Source organism: Apaloderma vittatum, unplaced genomic scaffold (genome assembly GCF_000703405.1).
Source record: "Apaloderma vittatum isolate BGI_N311 unplaced genomic scaffold, ASM70340v1 scaffold2182, whole genome shotgun sequence".
NCBI classification, from domain to species: domain Eukaryota; kingdom Metazoa; phylum Chordata; class Aves; order Trogoniformes; family Trogonidae; genus Apaloderma; species Apaloderma vittatum.
Window position 1 is genome coordinate 15210 of NW_009705058.1, and position 11058 is coordinate 26267.

General features: G+C 38.3%; 1 protein-coding gene across 1 annotated transcript in view; it reads left to right on the top strand.

Moving 5' to 3' along the window:
• PRPF4B (pre-mRNA processing factor 4B) overlaps window positions 1-3768 on the top strand; it is a gene marked incomplete at its 5' end in the record, with an annotated part of 15998 nt that extends 12230 nt beyond the window's left edge. The window contains 5 exons of the mRNA XM_009865241.1: window positions 814-967; window positions 1266-1380; window positions 1875-2026; window positions 2493-2579; window positions 3228-3768. Of these exons, the coding sequence (XP_009863543.1) occupies window positions 814-967; window positions 1266-1380; window positions 1875-2026; window positions 2493-2579; window positions 3228-3431 (712 nt within the window). The remainder of the gene's footprint in view (window positions 1-813; window positions 968-1265; window positions 1381-1874; window positions 2027-2492; window positions 2580-3227) is intronic.
• Window positions 3769-11058: the final 7290 nt, after the last annotated feature.

Consider the following 11058-nt stretch of genomic DNA (forward strand, 5'->3'; position numbering starts at 1 on the left):
AGCAGGCACTGTGTGTTCTGTGAAGTCTGCATAGATGACAGCAGTCTAAGGAAGAAAATTGTTACGGTTGTTTCTTTTTCTTTGCAAGCTCACTTTTTCTTTAAATAATTAATGTGTTTTGACAGGTTAATTGTAGACACTGTTTTATGACAGATCTGGATATATTAATTGCCTTAGTTCCCATTCTTTCTTGGAGACAGTTTTTCATATCCTAAGTTTTCTATGTAATATGGTATTCCAATTTTTGTCGTATTTGAGCTCAAAAGAAACTATATGCTGAAGCATTGAAAATTTTATGAAATTACTGTTAATGTTTTAATTAATAAGCCATAAAATAAATTATTTCTTGGGCTGCACTATCTCTTTGTAAGACTTTTGTACATTATTTGTATCCAATGATGTTTTTGTCCCGGAATAGTGGTCTTTTTGTCTGCTGTTTACATCACCAAAAAATCACCTCCTTGACTTGTATCTTTTGCGTGCTGCCTTTTTTTTTTATTATTTCTGAAGGAAGCAAGTGCAAAAGCTTTACGGTTGTTAAAAAAAATGCTGTCCATGTGAAAAATAAACCCTCTCAAATTAACCTTGATTAAAAACGTGTTCTGAATTAAGTAAGTCCAGTTTAGTAAGTAATTATGCAGTACAGGATAGATCTGACTGACCTGCATTTGTGTTCCTAGCTGCAGTGAATAGAGCAGTACATCTATGAAGTTGAATGTTACTTTCCGCTTGTTCGAGTTTGTCTGAGAGTTTAGGAGGCCGCTGTGTTTTCCTTTGTTAAGCTCTTTTCTATTCTTTCTTTTCTTTTACTAGTATGAATTTGCGAGAGGTGTTGAAGAAGTATGGGAAAGATGTTGGGCTCCATATTAAAGCTGTGCGTTCCTACAGCCAGCAGTTGTTCCTGGCTTTAAAACTCCTTAAAAGATGCAATATTCTACACGCAGATATTAAACCAGATAATATTTTGGTAAGTAATAAGTAATTGGAACTTATTTTGCACCGTTTGTAGTGTAAAATTAAGTGTTTAAAATTAATCTAATTCTGTTAATTTAGGGAAGTCAGACATTAACTGTAACTTTGATTTTAAGAAAGTTTTATAATTTCCTTAGAGTTCAAAGAGGAAGGATTGAAATATGGAAAGAAATTGCAGTTTAAAGGCTGAATGTTTTTCTCATCTCTGACCTAAATGTATCGTTGCTTTGACTGTCCTGTTGGCAATTCTATCTAAAACATCGTGCTAATGGACATTTATGTTAAACTTTCAGGTGAACGAGTCTAAAACGATATTAAAGCTTTGTGATTTTGGATCAGCTTCTCATGTTGCAGATAATGACATCACGCCGTATCTAGTTAGTAGATTTTATCGAGCTCCAGAAATCAGTAAGTACATTTGGATTGGCTACGTGTATCGTAAACGGTAGCAGGCGGTACGGCTACTAGCAAATGAGACTTTGACGTGAATTTACTCTCTGTTTGGTCTTAGCAAAACATCACTCTGGAAATAAGATGGCAGTCAAAACCTCAGACTTTGAAAGCTTGCTTGTGTGACTCTTCATGTCAGCTCAGTCAAGACAGGGAGAAGTCATTCTGATTGGTTATAGTTATGTTTTAATTTAGAGGTATTCTTCTGACTCCTTGTTTTGTAACTAAATTCATGCTGATTAGTTGGGGTGTTAGGTGAAAACCTTCTCTTCTAAAACAGAGATGTGGTAAAAGTTAAAAGGTTCGCATCCTCCCTTTTTGGTGACTTCTTACTCCTAAGAGGAGGAGCACCGATACATTTTACACATCAGAATTTTTTCATCTGTCTGCTTTTGTGATATTACATTGTTTACATTGCCTTTATGGAATTAACTGGAATTGCTCTGTTTCAGTTATAGGAAAAGTCTATGACTATGGTATAGATATGTGGTCTGTAGGCTGCACGTTATATGAGCTTTATACAGGAAAAATCCTCTTTCCTGGCAAAACCAATAATCATATGTTGAAACTAGCCATGGATCTCAAAGGAAAGATGCCAAACAAGGTGAGGAAAACATGATTTTTAATTAATATCTGAAACTGCTACCATGAACAGTAGAACATAGTTTATTTTTTCTCCCTGAATTCTGTTTCTTATCATATACATCTTCTCTTAACAGCAAGTAAATGTCAGATCGCTCTGATTTTATAATTTATATTGATTTAAAATCTTATGAAGTGAAAGTATACAGCTTCTTTTTCATAGACTAAGTGTAAAGTGAAAGCAGAAACCTTCTAAGCACTGACCTGAAAATACGTAAGTCAATGGAAGATACTGTGTCCTTTTTCAACTGGTTTGAACTGTATTTTTTTTTACTCAGTCTAGACCTTTCCTGCTGTCTTTTTGATATATTTTTCATTAGTATTAAATTATTCATGTTGCGATAAGTTAGGAGACATTGATGCTAATTGTGGAGTTTGTAAGACACAGAGAACTTGCCTGAAACTCTTGTCTTTCCCTTGTTTTCCAGATGATTCGAAAAGGTGTGTTCAAAGATCAGCACTTTGATCAAAATCTCAACTTTATGTATATAGAAGTAGATAAAGTGACAGAAAGGGTAAGTCCTTTATATGTCAGGTAACCCATTCCTTCTTGCCAAGCTTTCCTACTATTACCATCTTTCAAATGTATCTTGGCATTTTAATTAAAAATGAGATTTTATAAAAACTGTGAGAATGTCCTTTTGCAGCAGTATGGACAGATTATGTAGTAACAAACTTGAAACAGAGATTTTTGTCTGACGATTGAGGAATGCATTTAAGAGAAATCCAAGTTTAATCTTGGTAGGTATACGGGGTATCTCTACATAATCTAGCCTTGAATTACTGAAAAGAATAAATCCTGCCTTCCATTTTAGAGAAGGATGTCCAACTTCAGTAAGATGCACTTACGCTGTAGGAGGTCAGTGTTAGCTTCCGTACCATTTTAATGTCATGTGTTTGTCAAGAATCACAGAATTTCTGGTCAGATACGGGAATTTCTATGTTCTGGGTTAACTGGGATGTTGAGGTTTGTGTACACAGCCGCTGTTGGGGAGAGCTGCAGCCTAGCCCAGCCCTGACCGTGTTATTGCCACTTGTTTTCATTTGCCCACCTGATCAGATAGGAGAGAACCCTGTGGCACAGCTGCTGCTGTAAAAGGGGCAGGAGGGTTCCGGCGCTTGACTTCTCTTCTCACAAGGTCGCCTTTTTTTTGTATTTGCAGGAGAAAGTTACTGTCATGAGCACCATTAATCCAACCAAGGACCTATTAGCAGACTTGATTGGGTGCCAACGACTCCCTGAAGACCAGCGTAAAAAAGTGCACCAGCTAAAGGACTTGTTGGACCAGATTCTAATGTTGGATCCGGCTAAACGGATTAGCATCAACCAGGCTCTGCAGCACGCCTTCATCCAGGAAAAAATTTAAGCCAGATGAAGAAGTTCAAAGGGTTTGAGTAATTAAGATACAAAGACTGAAGAAATTTCACAGCAGTTATTAATGTATATAAACATAAATATTTCCCCTGCAAAGTTGAGGAAGAAATGATACATTTGAATTAACATCAAGGCTGATATTTCTTTTAGAAATGTTAGAGTAATTCTGTTTTGTGTCTTATGTGAAAATTTTCACTGTAGAACTGTTTTAATTGCCAAGACTGCACAGAAGTACAATGCTAATGTATATGGTTGCAGTTCGTATAAATTATAAAGAGAAAAAAGCATCTGTTATAAGAAAAAAAAAAAAGGAGGAAAAAAAAAAAGAGCAGTAATACTGGGTGGTTGATTTGTTTTTAGCAGACTTGGCTTCATTTTTGTCTTTACAAAATGGCCAGCATAAATGCTGTTTATATTCACATTTTCCTAGGTGTGTGTGTGCAGGCCACAGCAGCATGCCCTTGGTGTAGTCAGTGCCGAAGGGGGTCTGTTCCTTCTTGAGCCTGCCCGCAGGGATGGTCTCCTCTTTTAAAGCAGGTTGTGTACAACTTTCAGTACACTGAAGGTAAGCTAACCCATCAACATCACCGGTGTTTAAGCTGTTATTTTACTGGAGCGACTGACAAATGAGAGACAATAGCGTTGTGGCAGAATTCCCTGCATGTTTGATAACTGATCTCGTTTTATTTTTTGGCATCGCAACCGTGGCATAGTTACAACTTCTGTTCTGTTCATCACACGTAAAACTCGGAGAGTGCGCACTTGATGGATAGAGCGCCTTCAGTGTACTGTTTCTTATTACTTTAGTTTTTTTAATCAACTTGCTATAGACTTTGTATACATTTTGTTAAATACAGTTCACTATGACATAGAACCGATACAGAAGAGTTTTCATTTAGTAATTACGTACGTTGGGATCTCATTCGAAAGACCTTATATCTAAAGGACAGATAGACAACATAAAGAAATTTTTAACTATTTGTATGTCATTTTGAAAGTGTACTGCTTTATGCTAAAAGTGTTTCATTTGTTCATTGTTTTCATTTTTTGTGATCATGTTGTCTTTCAATACAGGCATAAACCTTCCACTCTTGAACAAAGCAGCTGCTTTTTAAAAGCGGTAATTGCTTCTTTACCTTTTATTTCTTTTGTAAATGAGGCTTTTCTTTAAGAAATGTGACTTTAAAGTGTTGTCTCTTGCATAAAACAGTTGACACTTACTTACTGTAAAGTGAAGATTGTTCTGCTGCATGTAAAGTGGACCATGCAGATTTCTGTATGTTTTCAGTATGCATCATTAGATAATAAAGTCTTTTGTGAACAAGGCATTTGTAGCCATTTTTAAAAGAATCTGTCTTCAGTGATGGTAAATCAGGTAATTCGTAAGAACCGCCCCTGCATTTCCTATTAATCGTTTAATTAAAGGGATTGTTAAACGTTACAATCTTTGGGAGAGCTATAGGCTATGTTTATTAAATATATATAAATATCACTGCTTAAGCAAAAACAGAGCAAAAAAAAAACCCCTACAGATACTGTCTGTCTGCTTTCATTGTAATGAAATTGTTCCTGTAGGACATGGGATTAAATTCAGGCTTTAACTAATGTTTGTGCTGTTTTTCTCACTTTTCCTTTTGATGGTGCTGAAAGAGAAAAAGGAAAGCGAGTCACAGGCCACTCAACGCCTACTCCATGGGTCTGATTTGCTGAGACACCAACTTCACCTTCCTAACAAGGTTATTTCTGACAGCATGTGTAGATAAACATTTAGCAACGAGTTAAAAGGGCTTGAAGCATTTGAGTTGGTTATACAGGGTGAGGAAAACAAATTCAAACTTTTCAGGTCCATACTGCTGTTTTAATGTTCTCTTTGACCACGTTAAGTTCACGTCTTTCGTTTTGATTAAGATATTCTGACAAGCTGTGAAAACCCCAGTGGTTTCACGTACTTTATAATACTTCTTTGAACTAAGAAGGGTTTTTGTATCCATCTAGGTACATAATGGCAACAGTCATGCACTCTTTGTGCACTCAAGAATGGAAAAATGACCCAAAGCAGTCATTTTGCTGGTGGGGAATACCCCACCGAGGAGATGTAATGAACTAACTACGAAAACGAGCAGGAGATGGGGGGTTTTGTTTGCCTATTTGGAACCTTCAGCCTGTCTCTTCTCAATTTATATTGTAAAAATCTTAATCAAAGAAATAATCCCTCCTTATTTCCACATATTAAGGTATCTTGTTTGTACAGGAAAGTAAAAAAAAAAAATTAGCTTTTGACTTTAATGAAGTACTCACTAGTTAAATACAGAAAGTAACTTGCACTTTTACAGCGTAGGCAGCGCTTCTGAGGGCAGTTTTACACAGATGTAGTAATAGCTTATTCTTTCTGTTGCTTTGTACTTTATTCTTAAAATAGGAATTTAAAACAATGAATTGAGCTGGTGATGCAGAAACAAAGCAGTAGAAGAGATGCCCCTTAATGCCTACAGAACTGTTGTAAGCTATTCTGGAGAAGCATAAAGTTGCTCGTTTACTTGTTCTTTGTGTTGTAGGTGCAGCTCAAAAGAAGATGATGGCTACCAGAAGACATGAACAAAGGTTTCTGTCCTATAAACGATATGAAAAATGCTCCTCGTGTAGTTCTGTCCTAATCTTTTGGTTTCCAGCGTTCCAATGTAGAATTGATTAGCACTGCTGCCGTACTGATAATTCCTCAAACATACTGGCTGTATTAGAATTTGTTACGTTTTTGTGTTTGTATTGTTTCTGGTTGAAGAGATCTTTTTGTTGTGCTTAAATGTAGGTCAATAAGCATCACTGTTTCAATGCAGATTTCTTAAGATGATAGAACAATCAGTACAACTGTGAAATTCAGGAAAAAAAATCTGCCATTATGCATAGTTAAAACACATGTATGTTCTACCTAGTAAATATTTTACCAGAAGATGCAGGTTTTTTTTTCTTTAAATTCATTTATTTTAATTCTCTCCAACTTTATTGTTGGATGGGGCTTTAGAAAACCTGATCCATTGGGAGGTATCCCTGCCCATGGCCGGGGGGTTGGAACTTGGTGATCTTTAAGGTCCCTTCTAACCCAGACTGTTCCACGATGCTGGGCAGAGACTGGCCGAGGGCTATTCAAAAACAAATGGAGTTCAGTCCTCCAGCCAGTATAGGCTTCAGCTGATACTTCTTGTGCCAACAGTAGAAAATCTTTAGTTCTGGCTTCAAAAGCCTCTGGAACTGAGGACTTTTTGGCACTGATAAGGAACCTCTCCAGTTTTAGGCAATACCTGTCCCAGTAGCCTGTGGTCTCTGCCACTGCAGTCAGATGGATTCCAGTGGTTGCTGCTTGTTGCAAAAGAGAACCAGCTGCGCTACAGTGTTTCTGTATGGAACTATTTCTCAGCTGATCTAAGAGGGAGGATAATTTATCTTTTCCTCCTGTACACAAAGAAATAATTTGTAGCCTCACCCGAAGGCCCTACCTAGAGAAAGTTGACTGAGTCTACTGTGCCCATTGCTGTTTCCTTCTCCCCTGTGGTGACAAGGAGCTTCACATTTAACAGGCTTAGTTTGCCAAGCGTTCAGCCCCACGCAGTTAGAATGTGTTTTTATTACTTTGGTGTATGCTGCTATAACTTAAAACTTAGAAACTGCTTAAAAGTTTTTCTGTAGAATATTCTGATTCCTTTAATAAACCTTTTTAATAATCCTTTTATCTCCCATACATAGGGTAAGTGGCATTAAACCTGGGAAGAACCTTTATGTGTGTATTGCCCCGTGCGCAGAAAGCAGGACCAGTCTGTGATACTGCTGGAGATAGAGCGAGCTTCTACAGTATGTGTACGCTTGTCATTTGGGTGGAAGATGTTGGGAAGTGGCAATTTGCTTGAAGTTAATAAAGTCTGTTTAAAACTGAACTTGCATTCTGTCTTCTGTTGTGTTTACAGATGTCATACTGCAAAGCTGCTAAACATATTGATAACTTTTAAACACAAGTAAATTCCTTAAATGGAGTCATGTGTTTAGGTTTCTGAGGTATTAACAGAATCTGTAGAAAAAGTCTTGATTACGTGTCAAATGGTGCTATTGTCTTTTTTCTTTGAGTTGCCTCTCCTGGTTTTGGAAGCACCAAGAATTCATGTGGGTTCCACTTTGATTTTCCCCATCCTTTTCTTTTTTTAGCGTGTTACAGGGAGGTACTAGCCTGCATGAGTTGGGTGATGAAAGAATTGACACTGGGTTACAGTGTGGGGGAAGCCAGATATAGATTATAAGAAAAAAGTTGAGGGTAGTCACATGAGAGAAGCCGCATGGTGAAGTGGGATGGAGTGTGTAATTAAATTTCCTTGCTGGTAAAACATGTATCAAATTATTGATCTAAATGTATTCATTGTACTCATTGTGTGGGTACAGAAGTGAAGCTTCCAAGCGTGGCTCCTAGACATTCATGTATTAGTTTTGTTTATCTAAATACTTAAGTAACTAAAAATAAGCTTATGACAAATAATTGCATTCTCTGAACAAAAATCTCATTTGTTCCTTTCATGATACACCTTTTGAAATCTTCCTTGGCTCAGGTTTTTCCTGCTAAACACCTATTTTCATGACTGTGGCCAAGATCTTTCTATGAAGTAGGTATGAGCAAATTATTCACAAAATAGTGAAAACACATGAATATTTATAAATATAAAATTAAAATACAGTGTTGACTTTAAGTTAATGAGAAATAATGTAAAGCTAATTCTGGGCAGGTAGAAATAAATAGGTTGTAACCCAGAAAGCAGATACTGATACAGGCACCATCTACTTTGTAACTTTCCATGGTTTGGTCTCTGAAGTGTTACTTCTCAAGTGAAAGTGCAGCCAATGTGGCTTTGTGTTCTTGTAAAAAGAATTTATTAAATTTGAGCTGAACTGGAGCAGAGCATAAAAATGACACTGAACGCTTTACAGGAAGGAGCAGCAGAACTAAGAAGGACCAAAAAAAGAGTGTCTTCTGCAAAAACTTGATAGTGGCTTTGAGCTGTCACAGCTGCCGATCTGTGCCATTGAAATAAAGCTCATCCTAGAAACATCATCCGGCTGAGACACTTGGGAGACAACAGCCCTGCCGCTGGGCTGCAGCCCTTCCCTGGGAAAGAACCGCCTTCTGCCCACCCACAGCCAGGCTGACCCTCATCCTGTGCTTACCTGTGTCACTGCTAGATACCCAGAAAGGTGACACATGCAGTTCCATAAACAGTTTGGTAAAATTTGGTCTGGATTTAGTATCCAGGATTAAGCTAGCTGGCTCAATGCAGGAAAGGTGCCAGGCCCTAGAGTTGCTGGGATGAAGGTGTCTCCTCCCGGCTGAAGATGAGAACTGCCCGCAGTCCCTCTTCCCGTGAATGCTCTGCTACACGCAGGAAAACAGCAGTTCCCTCACTCTTTCTGGGAGTTCTTAAGTTAAATGTGAAACAGGCTCAATGCCCTGAGAGGCTTAAATAAATCTGACAGAGTAAACTGAGGCACAGTGTCGCCTGCCTCTTCTGCAGAACAGCCAGGCATTCTGACAGGACAGGAGACAGGTGATTTCACAACCCTGGCCAAATGGCTCAGCTGCCTCACGGAATCATTCAGGTTGGAAAAGACCCTTGGGATCATTGAGTCCAACCTTTAACCCTACTCTGCAAAGCCATTCCTTCTTGTTCTGTCACTATTACTTGTGAGAAGAGACCAGCACCAACCTCTCTAAAATGTCTTTTCCAGTAGTTGTAGAGAGTGCTGAGCTCTCCCCTCAGCCTCCTCTTGTTCAAACTAAACAGCCCCAGCTCCTTCAGTCGCTCTTCATTAGATTTATTCTCCAGGCCCTTCCCCAGCTTCACTGCCCTTCTTGGCACTCGCTCCAGCACCTTGATATCTCTCTTGTATTGAGGTGCCCAAAACTGGACACATTTGCTGCCTTCCAATCCACTGTGACCTCCTCAGTTAGCCAGGACTTCAGGTAAATTAACACACCAAGCCCATTTCTATTTGCAAATAGTTTTTCTGTTTGTAAAGGCTTAATTAAAAATAATAGTAATAAAAAAGCAGCTATGTTTAGATGAGAATCCCAAATAACGCCTAGATTAGTGTGGTTTTTTTCTTAAGGTTTTCCTTCTTTAAAAATAACCCAGGAAATCTCTTGCCACGTGGTAAATTTTTCAGTAGTTGTATACATGCAATTAAGAGCAATTTAAGGCATCTCACAGAGGATGTCTGTACCTGAAGCAACAGCTGAATTTTAAAGTGATAAAAACTAGCAAAATTCATGTGTGGGAAGCTCCTGTACACAGAGAAATTAATAGAGTCTAAACACGTTCTTAATGGAAACAACCCTCTTGCTGACAAACAGCTAAAATAAAGTGTGTAACTGACTTGAAATATTTAAGGAGGTTTTCTTGCAATAGTCACCATAGTCCTCCAAAATCTGAGTCCACAGGAATATGTTCTAGATCTAGATTCTGAGAGAAAGATAAATGTATTTACTTAAATCATGTACCTATTTGATTTACAAGGCCACACGTTATTTGGTCTCAGGCAACAGTCAAGCCACCAGGAAGCTATTTTACAGATTATATATCACAGTCTCCTTTTTGCCAGCAGATGACTATGGGTGTCTGCTGAAGGTTCTCAGTAAAATGTTCATTCACATCACCTCCCTCTGCATGACTTGGAGAGAGCGAAATTTCAGACTAACGTACTTGAGGTTTTGCTCAAAGATAATCACTGTTGAAACAGTTCCAAGGCTGAGCCAACTTTTGAGCGATTATGTAATTTCTTAGCATATCTAATTTCCGCATCACTAGGAGGTACCCTTACCAGTAGATCCTGCTCTGGCAGGGGGGTTGGACTAGATGATCCTTCAAGGTCCTTTCCAGCCCCTGACATTCTGTGATTCTGTGAAATCAGACCAGTTTGATGTTGTTTGTCCTTGAAAAATACAGACTGTGTTTCGTTCTGGTTTATTACTGCAGAGTAGGGAGAAGCTTTCCAGGAAACTCTCTCCACTAACTTGACTGTACCTTCTGCTTCTTCTCATTATACAATACTAGATAAAAAAACCCTCTTAGTATTCTGTCCTTCACAGAAGAAAGATGAGATCACTCAGAAGATCAGGGTTAATGGAACAAATATAATCAGAAGTTGGCTTCTGCCCTTTTGTTGTGTAACATTTTATAACTTTTAAGTTACAAAATGTTACACAAATCTAAGAACTTCAAATGTCAAAATGAAATAAAGCACTATCCACCAGTGCTGTGAGACAGCAGAAATACCCCATCAATTTATGCAAATGTCAGTTTTGGAGCCCTCACAACCAGGAAGGTGCTGAAGCGGGTCCAGAGGAGGGCAACAAAGGTGTTGAAGGGTCTGGAGAACAAATCTCATGAGGAGTGGCCGAGGGAACTGAAGTTGTTTATCTAAAATCCCAGGTAAAAAATATATTTGCAATAGATATTTTAGCTGTGCGAAAATATGAAACCCTGCCCAGCACAAAAGGTTAAGTTGAACACATACCATCATGAGGGAAACAAACTGGGGATGCCAACAGTTTATCACCGAATCCCAGAATGTCAGGGGTTGGAAGGGAC